This window comes from Mytilus galloprovincialis, chromosome 11 (genome assembly GCF_965363235.1).
Source record: "Mytilus galloprovincialis chromosome 11, xbMytGall1.hap1.1, whole genome shotgun sequence".
NCBI lineage: Eukaryota > Metazoa > Mollusca > Bivalvia > Mytilida > Mytilidae > Mytilus > Mytilus galloprovincialis.
Genome location: NC_134848.1, coordinates 53,377,796 through 53,404,661, shown reverse-complemented (window position 1 = coordinate 53,404,661; position 26,866 = coordinate 53,377,796). Strand labels below are relative to the sequence as shown.

At 33.1% G+C, this 26,866-nt stretch overlaps 2 protein-coding genes across 4 annotated transcripts in view; both read right to left on the bottom strand.

The window, feature by feature from the left end:
* LOC143052378 (CD109 antigen-like) overlaps positions 1-26,866 on the bottom strand; it is a 160,107-nt gene that overhangs the window by 38,409 nt on the left and 94,832 nt on the right. The window lies entirely within an intron of this gene.
* The window catches only part of LOC143051987 (CD109 antigen-like), a 65,582-nt gene that overhangs the window by 25,029 nt on the left and 13,687 nt on the right, over positions 1-26,866 (bottom strand). The window contains exons 9-22 of the mRNA XM_076224957.1: positions 26,686-26,770; positions 23,862-23,985; positions 22,196-22,420; positions 21,313-21,540; positions 17,306-17,404; positions 15,005-15,067; positions 14,374-14,565; positions 12,476-12,625; positions 11,203-11,268; positions 10,445-10,505; positions 7,539-7,682; positions 3,480-3,593; positions 471-548; positions 77-239 (exon numbers count right to left, since the gene is read on the bottom strand). Coding sequence (XP_076081072.1) covers positions 77-239; positions 471-548; positions 3,480-3,593; positions 7,539-7,682; positions 10,445-10,505; positions 11,203-11,268; positions 12,476-12,625; positions 14,374-14,565; positions 15,005-15,067; positions 17,306-17,404; positions 21,313-21,540; positions 22,196-22,420; positions 23,862-23,985; positions 26,686-26,770 — 1,792 coding nt within the window. The remainder of the gene's footprint in view (positions 1-76; positions 240-470; positions 549-3,479; positions 3,594-7,538; positions 7,683-10,444; positions 10,506-11,202; positions 11,269-12,475; positions 12,626-14,373; positions 14,566-15,004; positions 15,068-17,305; positions 17,405-21,312; positions 21,541-22,195; positions 22,421-23,861; positions 23,986-26,685; positions 26,771-26,866) is intronic.

Below are 26,866 nucleotides of genomic sequence, written 5' to 3'. Positions count from 1 at the left end.
ATTATATATTTAGTGTTTTACTATCTAAACGTTTGGTCTCAAGCTTATCTAATCTTACTTTCGTTTTTAGAATTACCCAGTTAAGTGAGATGACCACATCCATGTTTCCGGGAATCTTTTCCGCGTTCTTTTAACAGGTTTTAAAAATGGATTAGTGTTTCCTGTTATAGATCCACCAGTCGCCGTTCCAGTACCTGTCCCTGAGCCAGTCGATGTACCCGTCCCTCCTCCAGTAAATGCTAAAATTGAGAAAGGAAATGGTGAATATGTCAAAGCGACAACCACCCGACCATAGAGCAAACAACAGCCGAAGGTAACCAATGGGTCTTCAATGTAGCGAGAATTCCCGCACCCGTAGGTGTCCTTCAGCTGGCCCCTAAAATATGCATAATAGTACAGTGATAATGGACGTCATACTAAACTCCGAATTATACACAAGAAACTAAAATTTAAAATCATACAAGACTAACAAAGGCCAGAGGCTCCTGACTTGGGACAGGCGCAAAATGCACCTGTTCCTGTCCCAGTATATGAACCTGTTCCACTCACTTAAATAAAACAGTCATATTTTACTTGTGTACAATATTCTTTTGGCGGCAAGGTTATTTGTTTAAGGTTATGGTTTACTTTCTGTAACTTTTTAACATTTCACAGCTTTATACTACTGTTGCCTTTATTCAGTCACTTTATTTAATTTGTATTTACATTGTTAAATAGATCAAATTTGTTCGTTCAGTGTGTGTTCACTTATGTTTATATGACACTCGTCATTTTTGGGTCCCTTTATAGCTTACTATACTGCTCGGTGAGAGCCACTTCTTCGTGTTGAAGACGGTACTTTGACCTATAACGGTTTTTCTTTTACAAATTGTGACTTGGATGGCGAGTTGTCTCATTGACACTTAAACCACATCTCCTTATACCTATATGAGAGTTATAAGCATATCAATAATTTGAAACGATTTCAAATAGGACATAAGAGATTCAACACAGACATTTGGTTACCAAAGTCACGAGTTAATACATAGCTGTATAAATTCGGGGGTTTGTTCACGCATGTCAATCATATTACTTGGTAACCAAGTAGTATCTGATTTTTGAAAGAAGCAATTTAAGAAATATTCAGTGTTTTGCCAACTAAAACAATATGTAGTATAACAAGTTATAGAATGTTATGTTATCAACCATATGTCAATGATTCACGTACCAAACATATATCAAATTGAAGAGCCTCGATGGTAAAAAAAGTCTATGTAGTTCTACTCCCGAAATCCCTAGTCAGTAAACACTGTGATTGTGGGTACATTCGACTCCAATCTTACCAATGACCCATACAATTATTTGTCAGAGTTAAGGGGAGGTAATAAATTTAGGAAATCTATTATATCTGCCAGAATTGAATAATTATGTAAACCAGATGTTGGAAGAAGACTTTTATATTGCTCAATGACTTGTATTATTGTATTATTGTAGTGTTATCGTGGAAAGGCATTTCATTAGAGAAATGTGTTACCATTTGTGGGTTGAAGGACAACATTTACGTTTTATGGACAGAATGTTACATTTTTTTAACCTCTTAAAAATGATAAATGTTCTCATAAAATTGATATAAAAATATCACTAATATTTTAATATTTAATAAAAATATCAATTGAGTTGATTCAGTAATAGATCTTTATTATCTATTTAATGAGATGATTGTGAAGCCTCAGTTGTTGAATATCCAATTTTGTTTGCTATTAAGTAATTCTATATGAGTGTAATTGTCGGATTGTCAGTTTTCCTTTCGAATGTCGGTAGTTTTCGCCGAGCACTTCGGCTTCCTCCACCAATGATAACTGGCCGCCACGAAATGGCCCAAAAGTGGCATTAAAACACCGACAATCAATCAATACAATACATTGAAATACTTGTTTAAAGATCTTTGGTTTTAGTTCAAAGATAAGAGAGTAATAATTGTACCAAAAAATTAATGAAGGAAATATATCCATATTGTACGTGATGACGTGCCTCCCGTTTGTATTACATTGGTTGCAATTAAATAGAATTTTCAGTAAAGTAAATCAAGAGTTCCAAATGGTGAAGTTGAAACAACACAACGGGTGACACAAATGGAGCAGGATCTTCTTACCCTTCCAAAGCACCTGAGATCTTCCCCATTTTTTGGTTGGGTTTCTGTTGCTTAGACTTTAGTCTTCTATGTTGTGTCTAGTGTACTATTACTTGTCTATTTGTCGTTTTCCTTTTCGCCATGGCATTGTCAGTTTATTTTCGATCTATGAGTTTGACTGTCCCTCTGGTATTATTTGCCCCTTTTTCATGATGCTGTTCATGTTCCAATAAACCCATAGTTTAGCACGTGAACGAAATTACTTAATGTTGCACCTTTAACTTCATACAATATGTGGTCTACTCAAGAAATTGCTACATAACGACATAAGACAGGGAAGAAAATGATGTAAGAAGGAAAACAACTTTGGTTATCAAAGAATTCAAAAATCACAAAATAATACAATTTGCGATCAAACAAATAAACTCATCATAGATACCAGACTCGCGTTTCGTCTACAAAAGACTCATCAGTGACGCTCGAATCCAAAAACGTTTAAAAGGCCAAATAAAGTACGAAGTTGAAGAGCATTGAGGACCAAAATTCCTAAAAGTTTTGCCAAATACAGCTAAAGTAATATATGCCTGAGATAGAAAAGCCTTTGTATTTCAAAAATTCAAAAATTTGTAAACAGTAAATATAAATATAACCATATCAATGACAATTCATGTCAGCACAAAAAGTGCTGACTACTGGGCTTGTGATACCCTGGGGAAAATAAATCTCCAGCAGCAGTGGCATCGACCAAGCGGTTGTAAATAAACTCATCATAGATACCAGGACTAAATTTAGTATATACAGCGTATTTTTCGTATCGTCATCTTGTTAGATATATAGGGGTGACAGATAAATTGGTTTGTTCACTGCAATATTAGTGCTAACTTTTGACCTACTTTAACAATATCCAAATGACATCAGTAATAGTGTTCACCCAAAGTATTTTTTTAATATTTATCGTCGTCAGGATGCTATATTTTTTTATTTTAAGTATATACAAGGTTTAATCTGCCACACAATAAAACTATATACATGTATTACTTCCCCTAAGTATCGGATTATTATATGTAACTCATCATAGAAACCAGGATTGAAAGTATGTATTTGTTGCGCAGACGTGCGTTTCGTCTACAAAAAACGTATCAGTGACGCTCGAATAAAAAAAAACAAATCAACAGGCCAAAAAAAGTACGAAGTTAAAGGGTTGAGGACTAAAAATTCTTAGCTAATGTAAACTATTCCTGAGGTAGAAATTATTATTATGATGGACGATTAGACAGAAATGTGAAAGAAGCAATAAAATCATATAAATTGATAAAACTACAATTATAAATTAGTTCGTAGATATGATCCAATTAAAGATATTACTTACTGCAAAATCCACAATATCTTACACAATTGACCTGTGTCCATGATTGGTACGCACCAGTGCATACAGCTTTTCCAAAAACTTTACAATTCGGATGTCTATCTCTGCAATAATTGTCTGGAATAACATAAACGGATTGCATTAACGTTCTTTATTGCATTATGTTGTGATTCTATAAAATTGAGTTAAAATGATTTTTTGTTGTTTTAAAATTTACTGTTATGGAAGTCGTGTGTACGACTTGGACTTTCACTGAGGACATGTGATAAGTCTGATAAAATTAGACGTCCTGGCCAAGCTAAGTGCTTCTTCAACAGCATTTAATAGTAGTTAGGATAGTGTTGCTCAGTCGTAGAACTCTGAGTGTTATATTTTATAGACTATTGTTTATCTTATCGTTTTTTAAATAGTTGTGTCGGTATATCTTCGAGTTGTAAAGTTCGATTGTCTCCATTCATTATCTATTACAATTTTTTTTTAAAGAGTGAATTTTCATTTCAATAGTGTAATAATAATTTATGTATGGGTCTGTCTTGTGTGTTCCTGCATTTATTTGTACTGTATTCTTATCATGTAATGTTGCCATTTAAGTGGTATATTCAACATTGCCATAAAAGGTGGAGGTTCGGCTAGTCATAAAACCAGGTTCAACCCACTATTTTTTAAATGCTGAACCCCCGCCTCCCCCCCCCCCCCGCTTTATCTTGGGCTGGAATCCCCTTTTGAAAATGGCTGGATCAACCCCTTCGTTTTCAGTGCACTACTCTATATTACAATTCCATGAAAAAAGTACCAGTCTCGAAACAGAGGTTAAAGCTCATGTTTCGAGCAAACCAGTCCTACCCATGTTCATGGGAGATAATTATCGACACTGCGAAAACAAAATGTCCATACATAATGATTCCCAAGGTCACTATTATAATAATTGCATAACAAAAAAAAACTTGGTACCCGTTTGTCCTTTTTTATGTTGCTGTTGAAAACAAAGATAGCAAAATTGTAACTATTTGAGTACACCTATTCTTACATTTCAACTGAGTCTGGCGAACAGTCTTAAATATATTTCCGACTTAAAGAAGTTTATTGATAACTGGGTTTTGTTCGGATTTTTTTTGTCGAATAGTTGTGATTTTTTATCTATTGAAACCAAAAACGTAGACAAAAGTGTTTGTCCGATTCAGGAAAAATAAAATATTTCCAAATTGTACCGGACGGAACGTGAAATGTCATGAAGAATAAATAGCTCAAAAACACCTGTCCGCTGTATTTCCTCATTTTCTTTATAAAAAAATTAAAAAAGAGAAAATATGTCTTAGCATAAACATGCTAACATGTTCCATGGTTGATTGCACCTTTCCTAACACAAAGTATTGCTGGATTTTTTTCAGCAATTTTCCCAATCTAGATACTGCAACGACATTTGCGATATTTTGTGTGTCTCATGTTAAATTTATTTCATTCTAGTATACTTCGTACAATTACAGCATTTTCATCTAGGATAACACCGTACACAATAATAAATGTTAATACATTGCTGCAAATATATTAGAAAAGATCGTTGTTCAAGTACAGAAAATCTTCACTATTGTTTCATTGTTTTGGATCGACGGTTTATTTTTTATACCTTGAGAAAGCCCAAGATTTAAATGTTACCTGTAAGTGTATTTATAATCTTAATTGTAGGTGTATGACAGTGTCTGCATATGTCTAGTAGTCCTTTATTTGTTAATTTATGTTTATCATTAGGACTTTTACTTCTTTTTAACTGAGTCTTACTTTGCGTATTACTGTGTGTTTTTTTACTCTCCATTGGCTAGATCTCACTATACATGTTTAACCCCCCCCGAATATTTACGCCTGCCTGTCCCAAGATAGGAACGTCTAGCATTTGTAATTCTTATTTGTATTTTTTTTAAATTTTAGTTCATCTGTTTGTTTCGGAGTATAGTTTGGTTTTAATTTTGCTGAACTAGAATACATTATTGTTAGAAGGCCGACTGCAGTACGCATTCGAGTGCGACATTTTAGTCACTCTGTTGAAGACCCATTGGTATCTTGTGCTGTTTTTTTTTTGCCCTTTGGTCGGGTCGTTGTTTCTTTGACGCATTCCCCGTTTCCATTTTCTATTCAATAATAATGTCGGAGGTTACTCTCAGACATTAATTACATTTTATTTCTAGAAATGGCAATGTACATGACTCTACCGGATTGTTAATAAGAACGTGACTAAATTAAATGTAATGAGACATAAGTGATTTAGTGCTGAGGAAAGGTGAACAGATCCTGCATCAAATGTAAGACCCGTCTTATTACACCTGTCAATTACTTCTATACTCTATAGCAAGTGTTCATAAAAAACCGTTAAAATATAGATTGTTCTAACCCTGAAATTTTTTTACGTTTTGGCGAGTAATTATATGAAAATTTGACGAACATGGATGACTGAGTTACAAAGAAGTATTTATATGTAGAGAGAACGCAAAATAACAGAAGGTACATTAATGAAAAAAAAAGAGCAAATGGTAATTCCTAATAAAATTTACATTATGTAGGTATCATAAAATTGTTTAGAAATCTGGTTGTTCACCTTTGTGTCGTCTCTGATATACTTATAAAAAAGTATATTTAGAAACAGAAGAAGACATGTGCTAGTTAAATGATACCAATGTACAATGTAAGGGCGTCTCCCTCGATTGATGTAGCAAATAAAGAATCCTTAAGTAAGGATTGGTTGTAGTTTTTCCTTTTCCGTAAGACAATACGGGTTTTTACTACATTTTTTGTACCGCTTGATTTTTTCAAATAAAAAAGAAATGAATAGGAAGAAAAATACTGTTAGCAGTTATGAAATGAATGACTCAGATATACTTGAACTTATTTGTAAATTCTCGTCTGATAGAATAATTCCGACGATGATAAATTCGGTGTCTAGTAACCACCACTTTCCTTAGAAATTACAGCTCTATCAGTTCAAAAGCTGGTTTTAACTTTTTTTTACTAAAAAAAAATGTTTTACATTGCAAACATTTCAATACAAAAGCAAAACTTGCATGTGTGGTATTTGGTCTCATTTTTTCTTTTCCAATAACCTTTTTAATCTCTTATTTTTAATCCACCTCAAACTACTATAAACGCTGAGAAAGCAAATAGTGACTTAACCTAAGTCTAACACGCTCGCTAAGGCATTATGCCTAGTGAGGAGACAAAAGATACAAAAAAAGTATATACAGGGTAAAAGAACAGTATATAAATCACACCATAGAAAACTAAAAACTGACCAACACGAACCTCAACAAAAACTGAGGGTGATCTCAGGTGCACTGAAAGGGTCAGCATTTAATGTTTTACATGTGACACTCGTAATCGTACCTAAAAAGTTATCAAAGGTACCAGGATTATAATTTAGCACGCCAGACGCGCGTTTCGTCCACACAAGACTCATCAGTGACGCTCATATCGTAGTATTTATAAAGCCAAACAAGTAAAACGTTGAAGAGCATTGAGGATCCAAAATTCCAAACAGTTGTACCAAATACGGCTAAGGTTATCTATTCATGGGATAAAAAAATCCTTAGGTTTTCGAAAAATTCAAAGTTTTGTGAACAGAAAATTTTGAAAAGTGAACACATAATTGATATTCATGTCAATACCGAAGTGCTGACTACTGGGGTGGTGATACCCTTGGGGACGAAACGTCCACCAGCAGTGGCATTGACCCAGTGGTGTAAAAATTTATCAAAGGTACCAGGTTTATAATTTAGTACGCCAGACGCGCGTTTCGGCCACACAAGACTCATCAGTGACGCTCATATCGAAATATTTATAAAGCCAAACAAGTAAAAAGTTGAAGAGCATTGAGGATCCAAAATTTAAAAAAGTTGTGCCAAATACGACTAAGGTTATCTTTTCTTGGGATAAGAAAATCCATAGGTTTTCGAAAAATTCAAAGTTTTGTAAAAGAAAATTTAGAAAAGTGACCACATAATTGATATTCATGTCAACACCTAAGTGCTGACTCCTGTGTTGGTGATACCCTTGGGGACGAAACGTCCAACACCTTACCTTGAAAAAACGGTATTTCAGTTATTATCTGACATTTAAAACATGTTCTGTGGCAATTCTCCATCGTCCATCCTTGATATAATGGATTTGTGCAGACTCTATATCCATAGGCTGCACAGTTGGAAATTTTATCCATGCAATCATCTAAAAACAGAAGTGAAAGCTTGTTTATAACGTCTGACAACATTTCAAATAAAAAAAGCCACATGTTGAATCCTGATGTTGTTTTTCTTAATGGTCTTATCATTATGAGTTTGCTGGTGTCTTGAATCAACGATATCGCTATTTTTTAATGTTAAGAAAAACCAGTGGTTCTTGACAGGAACTAAAGCAAGAGGACTCTATAAACTGATCTATTCTAAAAAAAAAAATAATATGTGTAAAAAGTAAGAGGCTTGTATTTTATTACAGTTACAAATCGCGAATCGACGGATTGCATGAAAAAGCTTAAACAAAAATCGAAATTTGGGTCATCAATCCTGTTCAACGTCGTACATTGATTGGTCGTTTTCACTTTTCGAGCGTCAATGGTGAGTTTTTAGCAGGAAAAAACGCAGATCTAACGTACATAATGTTAATCCTGGTATTTATTATGAGTTTACCGACAATAGAGAAAAATATACTTTTCAGTCTGTTCTTAGGGGTTAAAATGAGCAATAAAATTTTATAAATCTGTCTTTTAACAAAGACAAAATCAAAATGAAAGAAAAGGGCGCGCAAGTGTTGCATTCATTGCTTCAGAAGAAGAATGTGTTTCCTAGCGCGAGATCACTCATACGTTTTCAACGTTATTATGGAATTGATGTAGTAAAATAAAATCAACGGTACCAATTTTGTTGCACCAGATGCGCATTTCGACAAAATATATCTCTTCAGTGATGCTCGTGGCCAAAATATTTGAAATCCAAAGCTAATATAAAAGATGAAGAGCTATAATCCAAAAGGTCCAAAAAGTATAGTCAAATTCGTGAAAGGAATCAGAGCTTTGCATGAGGGAGATACATTCCTTAATTTATAATAATTTCTAATATTTTGTAACAGCAAATTTAAATAACACAAAAAATCCGTATTTTCATGCCAGTACCGAAGTACTGGCTACTGGGCTGGTGATACCCTCGGGGACAAATAGTCCACCAGCAGAGGCATCGACCCAGTGGTAGTAATAAAATCAACGGTACCAATTTTGTTGCACCAGATGCGCATTTCGACAAAATATATCTCTTCAGTGATGCTCGTGGCCAAAATATTTGAAATCCAAAGCTAATATAAAAGATGAAGAGCTATAATCCAAAAGGTCCAAAAAGTGTAGTCAAATTCGTGAAAGGAATCAGAGCTTTGCATGAGGGAGATACATTCCTTAATTTATAATAATTTCTAATATTTTGTAACAGCAAATTTAAATAACACAAAAAATCCGTATTTTCATGCCAGTACCGAAGTACTGGCTACTGGGCTGGTGATACCCTCGGGGACTAATAGTCCACCAGCAGAGGCATCGACCCAGTGGTAGTAATAAAATCAACGGTACCAATTTTGTTGCACCAGATGCGCATTTCGACAAAATATATCTCTTCAGTGATGCTCGTGGCCAAAATATTTGAAATCCAAAGCTAATATAAAAGATGAAGAGCTATAATCCAAAAGGTCCAAAAAGTATAGTCAAATTCGTGAAAGGAATCAGAGCTTTGCATGAGGGAGATACATTCCTTAATTTATAATAATTTCTAATATTTTGTAACAGCAAATTTAAATAACACAAAAAATCCGTATTTTCATGCCAGTACCGAAGTACTGGCTACTGGGCTGGTGATACCCTCGGGGACTAATAGTCCACCAGCAGAGGCATCGACCCAGTGGTAGCGAATATAAAGAATATTCGAAATTGCCGACTTCCACCAGTTTATGAGTCAAATTGATAAAAGACCCGTTGCTAAGCTTATATATTTTTTAAATTTTGAAGACAGAATTACAAAGCACTGTTAAATATGACCTGGAAATAAATTTGATTTCACTTTCATTACAGTAACAATACATTCATCTCAAAATGCAAATAGTATATTACATGTAAATGCAAACATGTTCACCTACATGATTAGGCGTAAATTGACCATAACATAAGAAGATGTTGTTCATTCTTTTTTAACGTGTCACACAATCCAACAATTATTTTAAATGAACAACAAAAATTTTAAAAAATACGGCGCAAATAAACCCATCATAGATACCAGGAATGAATTTGTATATCAACGCCAGACGCGCGTTTTGGTCTACAAAAGACTCATCAGTGATGCTCAAATCAAAAGATGTAAAAACGACCAAAAAAAGTACGAGGTTGAAGACAATTGAGGACCAAAATTCCTAAAAATTTTGCCAAATTCATCTAAGGTTATCTATTCCAGAAGTAAGTGACGTATAAATCACTAGTACAACACTTTCCCAAAGTTAAAAACTGTCGTACATATCAGAGTCTTCCGTATTTCTTTGTCATCCTAATTAAAAGTAAAAAAAGTAGAAACATCATTTTTTTTGTAGTTTTTAATCTTTCTCATCTTATATTTGGCTGTTGAAGAATATAATGCATTCTGGGTAATATTTTCTAAAGCGTACACCAAAACGTTGTGATTGGTTGAAAACGTTCCAAACAAATGAAATGCAACCAATGAAGTAACGTTAATATCACTTTGGTGTACGAACAATGAGATTTCCCATAGTCCTTCAGATTCTGAAAGGACGAATTCACATAAATCTCAATAACTAATTCTATGATATAAGTATCGAACAATATTCAAATCGTTACCAAATTACACGCATATTCGAGAATTAATGTATTGTTCAGTCACTTTTTGAATATTTTATTCTATATTTGAATACTTGTATTAGTTGTTCCATAATAAATCTATACTCACGGCATTGCATGTGGGAATTGTCGATGTCTACATCATCTGTCATTATGTTAAATAATGAATCCTAATAAAGAGAAACATTTTCGAAAGTTGAAAATACATGATATGATTAAAAGCTTTCTTAGTTAATTCGCATACAAGATTTGAATTACATTTACAGTAAACAAATCATACAATGTAATTGTATTTAAGATTTACCATAATGAATGCCAATAAAGGCTAGATATAGCCCATACAATTCTGTGAGTACAGACACACCTTTACGACATATGGTCAGACGTTTAATTGTTTTTACTTGCAGTCAACATTGAACTAAATCATGTTAATATTTGCTGCTAGTTATTTATGACAATGAAACTTATGAACGAATGAGTTATAAGCATGAGCAAAACGACGGGATGCAAAGGTTGATCAGGATTATTTTACCCTTCCTGATCACCTAATTATATTCGGATTTTTTATTGGTTCGCGTTGTTAGATCGTTAGTTGTTTTATGAAGTGATTTGACGACTGTTGTTAGTATGGCATTCACTTCGACTTTTAATTTTCCCATTTACCCTCTCTATCTCACTGACGCATAAAATTTGTTAAGTTGTCCTTTACCTTCTATCGTTTGTGTTCTCTTATTTTACAATGTTGCACTAACTATATCTTTCTGTCAACTATCAACCAGAACAAACACTGCAGTAAAAACGAAATAACAAAACTATATCATCTTAGATGTCAGAAATATTGGTCAAATATATATCCTGGATACATACCAAAAACACGCACGCATAATTACTATTGTCAAACCTCTGATCTTTTAAGTGCAGATTATTTATAACCTAGAAGAAATAAAGGAATCATTATATTACACAAAAGATAAGTTTCAAACAATATTCGCTATGGACCCGCCTGGAAATATCAAAATGGAGGCCGTTTTTCAAGATGGCCGCCATAAAATACCAGAAACAACAAATATCATTTATATAAGGATAAATTTAATGGCAAATTTGGGTAGTAGTGCTTGATGTTGAGAAAAAGAGTAGCTATGAACGCAGCTTGAAAATTCATATTCAATATGGCAACTTTTCGAAAGATGGCCGCTACAAAAAACATCAAATATTTTCTTTATTTTAGTTCAAAATTATCTTCAGTAAAACATAGTGCCCTATAATAACACGTGTATGTCACATTCATATAATTAAGCTAAACATCTACAGATTTATAAGCAAAGTATTAAAATTCGTAATTACGATACTTTTATTGCAAAACAGTCGTCTATGTCTACAACGAGGAATCACACTTGAGTTTTACTTATAATTTAGTTAGACTAAAATAAAATGTATATTTTTCGACTCGAACAGTTTTCTTTGTGCTCATCAAGAAGAGGACATAGTAATTATCTACAAGTTGCAGTTATCTCAGGCTTGCCAAGCCAGTGCTTGTTTCTTCTGTTTAATTGCAATGTAATACTTTTTATTATACATAATACGGTATAGTTTCTTTTAATTTATTGGTATATGATAAAGCAGAAAAGGGAAAGATTCATTGATATAAGAAGATGTGGTACAATAAATGTGGTATGAGTGCCAATGAGACAACTCTCCATCCAAGTAACATTTTTTTTTAAAGTAAACCATTATAGGTCAAAGTACAGTCTTCAACACCGAACAGCAAGCTATAATGGGCCCAAAAAAAAACTAGTGTAAAACCATTTAAACGGGAAAACTAACAGTCTAATCTATATTTAAAAAAAACGAGAAACGAGAAACACTTATGAACCACACCATCAAACGACAACTACTGAACATCAGATTCCTGGCTAAGGATAGGTGCAAACAATTGCAGCAAACCTTTTATACATTTATTTCTCAATTGAAAGTATTGTCATGTGTAGCACTGATGACATTATCTACATGATGGTACACTATGATTGGTGAAATAGTATGAGTTTCTGACATATGATTTTACAATTGGATATATTTCAGTACAAACAACTGGTGTTCATAAACGTGTTATGATATGTGTATCTGTTATTCATTAACTTACTTGTTCTTCTGTGATATCATTTCCTTCACGAAGGTATGAAGAACTTTCATCAGCAACGAGCATGTATATATAGGAACTAGGGTCTGCAGCAACACCAATTGTCACATTATCTCCTGGTTTGGCCTTTGATTTGTTAAATCTTATAGAGACCTAAAAAACATGAAATGTGTTTTTTGACCGACAATCTCGTCAATTTATACATGGTTGTCGACAGTTAAACTGCTGTTGCTTCATAATTAGATTATCTTAGCTATAAAACTTTAAGGAAATGTTTGATCCTCAATAATCTTCAACTTCGTACGTTGTTTAGCCTTTTGACATTTTTTTATTCGAGCGTCACTCATGAGTCTTTTGTAGACAAACCGCACGTCTGGCACATATATGAAATTCCAATCCTGGTTTCTATCCTTAGTTTATTTGTAGTGTCAAACGTGATCACAAACAAACATACGTACAGGTGACTAGACTTGTAAACAAACAGAGCAGTAAAATAACAAAAAATGTGTCCCCAGTATACGGATGCTTCATCCGCACTATCATTTTCTATGTTCAGTGGACCGTGACAATTGGGGAAATTTTCTAATTTGGCATTAAAATAAGAGAGATCATATCATAGAAAACGTGTGTTCTAAGTTTCAAGTTGATTGGGCTTCAACTGCATCACAAACTCGACCAAATACTTTTACCTGAAACGGGACGAGAGGACGAACGGACGAACTGACGCACTGACGCACATACCAGAACATATTATGCCTATAAATGGGACATAAAACGTGGGCGTGTATTTTGTTAATCGTGTGATTCAACGCAGTCAGATTCCAGTATCAACGGTTATATTTATAATTCTTTATACTAAGGTCAAAGCTTTAATGTACTTGAAAAAAGATTACAGCCAATCCTTTTTTTTTAAATCTTATAATAATACTTCTAAGAGAGGGACGAACGATACCAAAGGGACAGTGTTGTTCCAATGAAACATCGAAAAAGTACGCATGAGTGGCTGAGATTTCGTACTTTGTGTTAGTTATTTAGGATCAGGAATTAATAATGATATTAATAACAAAAAATATATTAAAAGAAATGCGTTTCCAAAGCTGAAATTTTAACCATTTCTTATTTGAACAATGCGTTCGTGTTAAAAGGCCATTTACTTTCAATATATATATATCCTTAAGGGTATACTTAGGTGAGCTTAGGTAACATTTAATAAATTAAGAGTTTGAAATTGATACTAGAAGCTGGTAGAGCATCAATTAAGGATAAAAATAATCTAAAAACATTGATATATCATGGACCTCCTTTTCGAGATATTTGAAATTTAAAATATGGCGGGAAAATGCTGACTCGGACTTATACCTTATATTTTCATTGGTATTATTTGGGTGTTAAAATCAAAGAAAGAAAATCAAGAATCTTCTACAATTTTGGTAAATGACCTTTCATGAGCTACTAAGTCTTATATGAAAAATTAAATGGGTGTTATGGGGCAAAATATTTTACATTGCATTGTATGGAAAAACACCAAGGAGTCCGAACATTTGACACAAATTCCAAAACCTCACCAAAGTACATCCTTAATAAATGAACATCTCGACTTCTTAGATCATATTAAACTCTCAATGCATCAGTTTACCTTAAACTGAATACATGTGTTTACTTTTTTTAATTAGTTATTATAATTCATACATCTTATTTGTCTGCTTTATTGATTTATACACATTAAGTGCATTTCGAACACAACATTTCACAGGTGTCAGCTGCATACAAAATTTCATATACAATTTTGTAGTTATGTCAGGAATAAGGGAAGTCTTTTTATATGCAATTGGTAATGATTCCATAGACTAATATCAAATATCATATTCTGGTACTCTTTTTTATCTTAATTATAGGTTTACCTGGTTTCCAAAAATACTATCAACATGTATCAATGCATGGTCGATAACGATTTCACCATCTTGACGAACAAAGTAAGCCATCACAGTACACTCGGGACCCATGTTTTTGGAAATAATTATACTAAAATTAATTGTTTTCTGTTGCATACCATTGATTATGTTGGAATATAGGATATTTCCATGAACTAAAAGCTGCCAATAAACAATTCGACAAAAATAAAGATAAGAAAGTGTTTTCCATACTTTAATAAATATAATACGATTTATATCCTAAGATGAACATCGAAACTTATTATTATTACGCTACTGTTGTCAGGTCATTAAGCATTGCATATTTTAGTGTTTCTAAAATATTGATTCAATGATAGGGTATTTGTATCGAGACACATGTATTCCTAAACCATCTGGTGACATGATACGGGTTATATTTTTCTCGTGTATTTTATAATGGTATAATACCTCTAGCGAGAGGGATTTTACTTGATGCTCATATGCTGGAGACATAATATTATGATTCAGAAACATATTTCATGTACATAACAAACCGTTTTATAAAAGTCATACAATATCTAATACAGGTTTAAAGTAATATGCTTGAAGTAACCTTAAAGTTTTATAATGTACACCTTACCTGAATAACAACTGATGATAAAGGTCTTGTTGACTGAATGCTGAATTCAGCTTTATCACCTGTCTATGGATTAAAAAAAGATCATTAAAAATATAAGCTATTTATGTATCATGTATTGTTATATTTTTTGAGATGTGGATAAATATATACTATTTAAGCTGGAGTTATACATGGTATCTGTAAAAACCATTTAAAAAAGAAACAAGTAAAATACCGAACTCCAAGGAAAATTTACAGCAGAAAGTCTTTGATATAATGACATAATTTAAAGCTCAAAAACATCAAAAAAATTGAACTGTGTTGTATGAGGTATGGATAATTCATCTTGAGTTTTACAAAACAATTTGATTTAAAACAACATTAAACTTAACCTGGAATTTCCTCAAAATATGATACTAGTCTTATTTTTGTAGTTATCATGGCACTGTGAAACTGTGAATGCATTCCCTCGTGTAATTTATATCTAAGGCCGTACTGTGACCTATAATTGTTAATGTCTGTGTCATTTTGGTCTCTTGTGGACAGTTGTCTGATTGGCAATCATACCACATCTGCTTTTTGTTTTATTGCTTGTTATTTTCACTTTACGGTGATAAATGTCTTCGGTTTTAATAGTATTTGTGTATAAATACGTCTGGTGTTTTTACTGTCTTCTTGGTGGTTTTAAGTTTTAATTTTATTTTCAATGTCGTCGTCAATTTTTAGGGCGACACGCCAACTCTGACGTTGTGTATTCATACGTCAACATGTGTGTACGTTGTTATTGATAATATCAATAATATAAAAAGTTCTTTGAGACTTATTTTTTATGGGCATTTATTTATAATGAATGGCCATAATTTCTTTTGAATTTATTGAACCATGAAATTAATTTTTGACTCTTCGCGGATTTATCAATTTGACGAGCCAAAAATACATTTTATGGTTCAATAAATTCAAAATAAATAATAACCATTTTTTAGTTAAACCTTTATTGATGATAGTAAACTCATAATATCACCAAAGATACCAAAGGGATATGTAAACCTATAATTCAAAGACAAACTGAGATTCAAAGGCAAAAAAACGAGAGAGAAAAAACCCACAAAACACAACATACAAATCTGTAAACTGAGCAATTCCAACCTTACGAAAAACAGATTGTGGTGTCATGTGATCCGGAAAAGTAGGCCAATATACTACTTTCGAGTTTGTCCGTCACTAGGAAAAAAAACTTGTCAATTAAGCGTGCTTTTATGACGTCTTTTACCAGATAGAGGGGATTGCATGTATCACTGTACTAAAAACGTTCTACAAGCGTCGTAGTGATCGTCATTGTGCAGGATAAACTTGAAAATAATACTTGTTCTGTATGTACATAATCCCAATTCCATAATGACAGCAGTAGTGAAAGACAATTTTGAGAATTGGATTTGCCGAATAATTCTAGCAATATAGCTGTATAGTATTCCTAACACTCGCTCAACATTGGAACAGAAGTGAAGACGCCACTAAACACACGATTGATGTTCACTAAAACCAAAGTATGTGACGGAAATGAATCGAACTCAAAAGTTGTCTATTCTACTCCACATGTGACACCAGTCTTATTACTCCTTAAACATACGTTAAAAAGGCGATATTGGGTATACATTATGAAAACGCAACTTTACTAAAAACGATGTCTTAACAGAAAGATGTAATTCTGTTATACAGAGACTATCCCAGATGCACCATGTTCATGCATAGACGAGAACATTCTGACCTCTTCGCATTGCTCGCTCTACGGTTTCATCTCAGGTATATTGTGTTCGTTCATAGATGTAAACAATCTGACCTCTTTGCATTGCTCGCTCTACGGTTTCCTCTCATGTATATTGTAGACTTGCGCTCGACATATCAAGATGTTTTACTGTGGCTTCAATATTATTCGTTGGATACCAATAGTCGTGGATTTCGTGGGTACAGGTAAACCACGAAATTAAATTTGTAAAGCATGACAAATTTTTAATAGGCTTGTATACATACATCGGCAGAACCAGGAAGTTAATTATACACGAACATACAAGATTTCCTTTATTCACGAATTAAATGAATCCAAAGTTATTAATTTTTGTTGAGGTTTCTTTGTTCTTTTAACTTTTATACTAGCATCAATTATTTAAACAAAACAACTTACAATTCATTTTTATTATGACATTGTTTAGTTTACTTATTACAATTTGTTTAGACTGTACGTTTATTTAAATAAAACAAGCATCAAATATTTCAACAAAACATCTTACAATTCAGTTTTCTTATGACTTTGTTTAATTTACTTACCATAATTTGTTTAGATAGTACATTTAGTTGAATAAAACTGTTGCTTATTGAGAGATATTTTTGAACCTCCATATGTTCCGCAATATTGTCGACGGAAATCTGAAGTAAATAGAACATTAGCTCTTATTTGGTAATGTTCAATTCTGATTATAGATATAAATTCTATTTTGAATTATTATAATAAAAAAGTACATTACATCATGTATATATCTAAACAGAAATATTCAAAATTAATCATTGTTAAAAGAAAGTAAAATGAATGTAATTTCAAGAGAGTGTAATGTATGTTGTGGTAATAGATCTACTTATGCCAATGCGTTGGTGTTTTCCGCCGAATAGACAATGCTCAATAAGGACAATTTACCTACACATATGAATAATAGTTTTTTGAAATGGTTAAAACTAAGTACAAGTACTTATATTTTGAATCAATTTAACTGCTAAGGTTCGAATTAGATTTATTTGTTCGAACAGCAATAGTGAAAGTATAGATGAACCAGTATATATGCCACTTAGTTAGAGAATTAAGTATTTGATAGTATACATAATTGTCCAAATGACGTCGCGAAATTTGTCTCTAAATGCGACTGAAAAGATAGGGTCACCGTACGTTTAATTATATTCTTACAAATTGGTTCTTTTAAATGAAAATCCACATTAAATATCTGCATTCCTGCATCAAATTTTGCTAACTTGATAGAAAATCTGTAACTTAGGTTCTCTGTTTTTACAATTCGAGATGGTGGGAGACACCAATACCACCTTAAGTATTAACACCCGTTGCTTATGTTATCACATGTTGTAGTTAGCCTTATGAAATGCAGATGAAAATGTTCAAATTTCGAGTGTCCAATAAAAAGCAATGACTTATATTTTAAGATTATCGTTGATCATCTCAACGAAATCGAGTTTCAAGGACCAATACTAATCATTTTATCGCTATTCTATATATGACGACGTTAAGTCAATTTCTTGTCAATTTCATTGACAACGCCACTTGCACCTTTAATTTCTAGCGATAATTTTCAGATCGCTCGAATCCGTTGAGAAAGGAAATTATCTGTCTGGAAGATCAAAAACAAATCGTAAAACACCGATAAATTAAGATATTTGAAGAAAGTTTGATAGATATATATTACTACTAAAATTATACATAAAACAATCTGTGAAATAGTTAGGCACAACCATAGATTAATGAAAACTTTTGTGCAAACATCTAAAAAATGGAAATAAAGAGGGTTTACTGGTACCTTTGATAACTATTTACACCTTTAAATAACGTATAATAATGGTTAAAATAGATATCGTATAGAGAGAACGTACCAAACATATGAGCGAAAACAGAAAATAAGGACCCAATCAAGACCGTAACGAATGATTAGAGAATGCATCATGTTATATATTTATTGTGTAGGACAATATTGTATTGTCTTCTGTATTACAGGTATACAAATGACACATGATTCCATTTGATAAAGAAAGTTTAGTCATATTTTGAGTTTGTTAGTCACTCTATAGAAAAGTGAGAGATGAATAAAATCAAGAGGTGTTTAGCAGAGAGATGAGAGAGTTTCTCTAGATCATGACAAACAATAGTGAACATTGATCATATAACGAGGACATGTTTGCCACCGTTTTTATCGATGATATAATTAATTTGAAGCTACATCTACATTTTTGATCATCTAAACTACTGTGGTTATTAATAGTTGGATACCAATTTTCTTGAGTTTCATATGCAGACTTTAACAAAATCACTCAATTAAAAGAGGAACGAAAGATACCAAAGGGACAGTCAAACTCATAAATCTAAAACAAACTGACCACGCCATGGCAAAAAATGAAAAAGACAAACAGAAAAACAATAGTACACATGACACAACATAGAAAACTAAAGAATAAACAACACGAACCCCACCAAAAACTAGGGGTGATCTCAGGTGCTCCGGAAGGGTAAGCAGATCCTGCTCCACATACGGCACCCGTCGTGTTGCTTATGTGATAACAAATCCGGTAAATAGTCTAATTCGGTAGGTCACATTCAGGAAAGGGAAGAGGATTGTAGTTACGACGTAAGGAACATATCCGATATCATTTGTGATACGGTTATTCCATAACGGTCAACCAACTCGTGATGGCGTCCGTAAAATTTACGAAGGGATAATTTCAACTTCACCATTTGGAACTCTTGGTTTAATAGCTTCCTTGTGAGCAGCAACCCTCTATCAAGAAAATCATGATAGGAAATGCAAGCACGGAAATATCGTATCAATTGGGAGATATATACCCCGTATGCATGTGCTGCTGGAATGTTGCTACTTAGAAATGGAAAGTTCACAATTGGAAAGCTGAAATCATCTCTTTTGTCGTAAAGTTTTGTTTTCAACCGACCCTCATTGTCAATTTCTAGATGTAAGTCAAGATATGAGGCCGACTTAACTGTATCTGTAGTATCCTTTATCTCTAGCTCGATTGGATAGATGCTTTCCACATAGTCACCAAATTTTGAATTATTTAGTCAAAGAACATCATCTATATAGCGAAACGTAGAGTTAAAGGATAGTGCTAACTTCTTATCTTTCTTCCTAAGAAGTTCCTGCATGAAGTCAGTCTCATAATAATAAAGAAACAAGTCGGCAAGTAGAGGGGCACAGTTTGTTTCCATTGGAATGCCGACAGTCTGTTGAAAAACACGTCCTCCGAACGTAACAAATATGTTGTCAATCAAGAAATCAAGCATCTTGATAATATCAGTTTCAGAGAATTTTTTGTTCGAATCAGAGTGATCCTTTACAAAGTAGGATTTATCCCTCCCTAAGACAAGATACTTGTATCTACGTTGGCCATTCTTTTTTACGAAGCAAAGCAATACCAACTCTTTCAATTTGTCTTTTAGTTTGGAATGTGGAATACTAGTGTACAGAGTAGAAAATTCAAATGTTTTAATACTGTTACAAGATGAAAGAGAGTTGGATTGTATGTATTCTAAAAGATTTTTGGAATTTTTGAGTATCCACATCTGATTCACGCCCCCTCTAGAATAGGCAGTTTCACAATAACTTTGAAGCCCGTCTTTGATTGCTGATAAAATAGATGTTAATAATTTAGAAAGAGGTTTCGTGGAGCACTTGGAAGACCCAGCAATATACCGTTGTTTGTAAGGACATTTATGTAGTTTAGGTATCCAATGATGGCAGATCCAGTTCTTCATCTTTGGTTGAAATTCCAAAGGAACACAGAACAGACCTATGATTATACAGGATTTCCTCTTTGGTAAGTGTCGTGAGTGTATATGTTGAGTTTCCAAGTGAATTGTCAATACCTAATTCGTTTATCAAGCAGTTAATGTAATGAGTTTTACATACAAAAACGATGTTGTTTGGGGCTTTATCTGCGCGGACAACAACATATTTGTCATGAAGGTAGGATAGGTGTTTTGCAACATTTGGGTCTTTAAAGATTGACGTAGCATGGGCATTGATAGACCCATTCAGTTTCTTAATTCTGATTTGTATCAACGACCTCACTGCCTTAATCCATTCGGAAAGAGTGTCTACGTCTTCCTTCTCGCGCTTAGCCCATTGCCTGGCATAATCCTCAACTGAATCCATCAAAATTTTAAAGTTGAATTTCCAATTGATGGATTTAGGCTCACGATATTTCGGACCTTTCGATAACACATTTCGTAGAGAAGTGTTATTAACAATGTTGAGGTCACCGGTAATAACGTGGCCAGCGGGATGTCTTCTAAAGTTTTCATCATTTCATTAAATATGGTAGCCTCGAAAATAAATGATTAAACAGTAATATTCGTTTGATATCAATTTTCATTGGATTTGTATGTAGATTTTAGCAAAACCACGCAATCAAATATCTCAGAAAGTTTTCTTCGTTTTATAAAGATAAATTACTCCCAAGTAAATTATCCATCGGCATAAACATATAGTAAACCTATCATTTGACCTATATCATATCATAAATATGAAAAAAAATAGTTTAAGAAGTACCTTTATTTGAATTTTAGTTGCGTTATCTGGTATATTAATTAATTCTGATATGATTCCTGCTGTTGAGACATTTAATCGAATGTGATTTAAATTGTAGCTATGTTCGGTAGGACCATAGTAGTATTGAGGTGTAGTCGATAGAATCGGTTCTTCGGAGTATACTGTGATTTGTAAAATTCCTTGTTCATACGTTGTGATAGGCGTGCCATCAATTTCTGTAAGTTGAGCCTGAAATAAAAACATTAGGAACTAACGCTTATTTTAATTTTAAAGACCGTATGGTAAGGTCACTGTTTACTTTTTAATCTGTAAATTAGTGTAAAAGTAAAGAATTAAAAAAACGATAATCGTTAAAATTTGTAAATTATCCATTGACATTTTAACATTTATTGATTAAGTTATAGAGAAATGAAAAATGAACTACAAAGGATAGAAAAATCTTTAAATGAATACTGTAACAGTTATAATGGAATTTGTCTCCTGGTTCAGGATGTTTTTCAAGGGTTCGTCTTTACACAATAATTGGTTAAGTTCGAATGCAATTTCTATTGAATAATAGATACATTTAAACCATATCAAAACAAACTATGAACACTGAACACACAATGTATGATACCAAAGAGATTAAAAAAAAATACCATTCAAAATCTTGGCATATTAAAACCAGTAAGAATATTTAGTTATAATGTAACTTTACATGAAAATGTAAGGTTTACATTTGGAAATGTAGTATCATTCAATTTGCCGTTATGGTTGGTTTTTTAAACTTTCTATGCCGATTTATAAATTAAAAAAAAATATATCACAGATACCAACTCAAGTATATGTATTCTATTTATATATTAGCAGCGCTATTGCTGAATTATAATAAATAAATACTTACGTGTACTTTATATGGAAGACCTGGTTTAAATGTTGTTTTTGTATTTGGTAGGAAAAGTATTTGTTTGGCCTGGTCACTAAATGTAACTTCTTCGGAACCGGATAAAGTAATATCAGTGAGAGTCTCGGTTACATTGGCTTTAACAACCAAGAACTGTCCAGTTGGTATCCCAAACTTGGTTCTTATGATGGCCATTGGTATAACAAACCTCGCCTTTCCATCCGACTAAAATAAATCTTAATATTATATGATACATGATACACGAAGTAGTGAATTGATGTTAGTCTTAAACGATAATTTTGATTCTAGCATTTTCTGAAATATCCGAACAATTAATTATTCAGTTATTTTTCGTCTTTCAGTCAATTTTAAAACTTTAAAAAGATCATTTCCCTTGAAGTCAATTCAACTCAATTCAGTAGTAGCTGTTCATAGAATTCAGTAAGTTATTGTAAACTCTACAGTCTGAACATAGACTGAATTGGTCTTGATTGACTGCATGCGAATCACGGAAATAAATATATAACTTATAATATAAAAGTAGTGGAATGGATATCCACAACAGAACAACAAACGAAGATAGAAACAACCCAATTGGTTTTTTTTTATTATTTCGTCCTATTGATGTTCAAACTATACTTTATTAGAACACAAAAAAATTGAAATGTTAGACATTAAAATCGTTTAAAAAAGTAAATCAAAAATATTCCAAGATAAATTCAAAAGGGGAAGTGCATACTTTTTCCAAAAAAATATACAATCAATTAACGAAACTTCAAACAGTCTAAATTTGTAAAACAAACTTTTAATTTGCACCACTCCTAATAATCACCACTGCAACAAATTCTAACATATATTAGTATATAACGTTCCGAGTAAAAAAAAAACGTTGCTAGTTCTCGTATATTGTATGTTCCAAATGCATTGAAAATCTAACTGTTCATGGATTGCGTGAAATACTTTTGCCAACGAATACAAAAAGAAGATGTGGTATGATTGCCAATGAGACAACTCTCTATAAGAGACAAAGATCTTAACAAGATGGGTAACCGTACGGCCTTCAACAATGAGCAAAGCCCATGCCGCATAGTCAGCTATAAAGGCCCTGAAATGACAATGTAAAACAATTAAAACGAGAAAACTAACAGCCTTATTTCTATAAAATAAATATGAATGAAAAACAAATCTGTAACACATAAACAATCGACAACCACTTAATTACAGGATCCTGACTTGGGACCGGCACATGCATACATAATGTGGCGGGGTTAGACATGTTCGCGGGATCCAAACCCTCCCTCTTACCTGGGACAGTGGTATTAAAGTACAACATTAGAACGAGCTATAAAAATCAGATGTAAAAGGCTTAACTCATCCGATTGACAAAAAGAGTTTAGCTAACAACAATTAATTCCGATTTATATATACAGTTATGGTTTATATGTTTTACCAAAACAAAAAATAGAAAAATAGTTGCACATGTCTGCAAGATTTGATATATATTTCAAATTTTAGTATTGGACTGTATTAAGGGGAGTAGTTTAAAGATACTGTTGCTTATAAAGAACACTCATAATAAGTGTTATTGGTAATACAATCTTTATTATTACCAACATTTACATTGACAGGTATTTTACAGCAGCACTTGATATTGGAGAAAACATACCCCTATTGTTATATTATGTAATCTAATAATTGCTTTAGATCCATGATAATTCCATGAGCTGTAGGAATAACGTAGGTTGGCATCTATCTCGACGTTACCATTAACTGGTTTTCCATAGCTATATCTGGAAAAAAATTAACACAATGCCATTACCTTTATTAAAACGAAAGTAAGGATTGTAAAATGGTTGCTAATATGTTTTTTCCATGTTATATTTTTCAATCTCTGATTCCTAGAAAAATAAGTCATTGCCTTTAAATTTGTATTGCATTTTATGTAGAACCTCTATGATATGATAATACATGATATACATGAATACTGAAATTAGTCATATTATACAGATTTGTTCATTTTATAACAATGCACAATACGTCAGTTTTTAAATATTACACCAACAATTGTTAAGAATGCAGTTTCTTATGTATTGTCGAAATGCGCATCTGGTGCAAGAAAAATTGGTACCGTTAATTTTATTACTACCACTGGGTCGATGCCTCTGCTGCAGCAATTAGTCCCCGGGGGTATCACCAGCCCAGTAGCCAGTACTTCGGTACTGGCATGAAAATACGGATTTATTGTGTTATTAAAATTTGCTGTTACAAAATATTAGAAATTATTAGAAATTAAGGAATGTATCTCCCTCATGCAAAGCTCTGATTCTTTTCACGGATTTGGCTATACTTTTTGGATCTTTTGGATTATAGCTTTTCATCTTTTATATATACTTTGGATTGCAAATATTTTGGCCACGAGCATCACTGAAGAGACATGTATTGTGGAAATGCGCATCTGGTGCAAGAAAAATTGGTACCGTTAATTTTATTACTACCACTGGGTCGATGCCTCTGCTGGTGGACTATTAGTCCCCGAGGGTATCACCAGCCCAGTAGCCAGTACTTCGGTACTGGCATGAAAATACGGATTTATTGTGTTATTAAAATTTGCTGTTACAAAATATTAGAAATTATTAGAAATTAAGGAATGTATCTCCCTCATGCAAAGCTCTGATTCTTTTCACGGATTTGGCTATACTTTTTGGATCTTTTGGATTATAGCTTTTCATCTTTTATATATACTTTGGATTGCAAATATTTTGGCCACGAGCATCACTGAAGAGACATGTATTGTCGAAATGCGCATCTGGTGCAAGAAAAATTGGTACCGTTAATTTTATTACTACCACTGGGTCGATGCCTCTGCTGGTGGACTATTAGTCCCCGAGGGTATCACCAGCCCAGTAGCCAGTACTTCGGTACTGGCATGAAAATACGGATTTTTTGTGTTATTAAAATTTGCTGTTACAAAATATTAAAAATTATTATAAATTAAGGAATGTATCTCCCTCATGCAAAGCTCTGATTCTTTTCACGGATTTGGCTATACTTTTTGGATCTTTTGGATTATAGCTCTTCATCTTTTATATATACTTTGGATTGCAAATATTTTGGCCACGAGCATCAACTGAAGAGACATGTATTGTCGAAATGCACATCTGGTGCAAGAAAAATTGGTACCGTTAATTTTATTACTACCACTGGGTCGATGCCTCTGCTGGTGGACTATTAGTCCCCGAGGGTATCACCAGCCCAGTAGCCAGTACTTCGGTACTGGCATGAAAATACGGATTTATTGTGTTATTAAAATTTGCTGTTACAAAATATTAGAAATTATTATAGATTAAGGAATGTATCTCCCTCATGCATAGCTCTGATTCTTTTCACGGATTTGGCTATACTTTTTGGATCTTTTGGATTATAGCTCTTCATCTTTTATATATACTTTGGATTGCAAATATTTTGGCCACGAGCATCACTGAAGAGACATGTATTGTCTAAATGCGCATCTGGTGCAAGAAAAATTGGTACCGTTAGTTTTATTACTACCACTGGGTCGATGCCAGTGGTGGTGGACTATTAGTCCCCGAGGGTATCACCAGTCCAGTAGCCAGTACTTCGGTACTGGCATGAAAATACGGATTTTTTGTGTTATTAAAATTTGCTGTTACAAAATATTAGAAATTATTATAAATTAAGGAATGTATCTCCCTCATGCAAAGCTCTGATTCTTTTCACGGATTTGGCTATACTTTTTGGATCTTTTGGATTATAGCTCTTCATCTTTTATATATACTTTGGATTGCAAATATTTTGACCACGAGCATCACTGAAGAGACATGTATTGTCGAAATGCGCATCTGGCGCAAGAAAAATTGGTACCGTAAATTTTATTACTACCACTGGGTCGATGCCTCTGCTGGTGGACTATTAGTCCCCGAGGGTATCACCAGCCCAGTAGCCAGTACTTCGGTACTGGCATGAAAATACGGATTTATTGTGTTATTAAAATTTGCTGTTACAAAATATTAGAAATTATTATAAATTAAGGAATGTATCTCCCTCATGCAAAGCTCTGATTCTTTTCACGGATTTGGCTATACTTTTTGGATCTTTTGGATTATAGCTCTTCATCTTTTATATATACTTTGGATTGCAAATATTTTGGCCACGAGCATCACTCAAGAGACATGTATTGTCGAAATGCGCATCTGGTGCAAGTAAAATTGGTACCGTTAATTTTATTCTATTAACCCACTTATTTTTTACGGATAATTCATTACGCGTTTGAATCCTTCTAGTTCTGTTGGTGGTTATGTAATTTCAGGATTTTTAAATTTACTTGGTGTGGTTCAATAAGGAAAGATCCGAGTTATACATATTCATGACAATTTATTTTCGCGGTTTTTTTTTCTCCACGCAAAAGTCTCTAAAAAAAATTGCTCACGAAAATAGGTGAACATTTTTCATCAGTGATTTAAATAGCATACTTTGCCTCGACAATTCCCTGGACTTGAGAAGCATTAGTTAAGACGTAGGAAGGAAGATGGACTGTCACTTCAAATTTTGGCAAAACTACAAAATTATAAAAATAATAAAGTTGTATTAGAAGACTCAATTTTAATAAATACCACAAGTTCACTTCATAAGGCATTATTAACACAAGAAGTG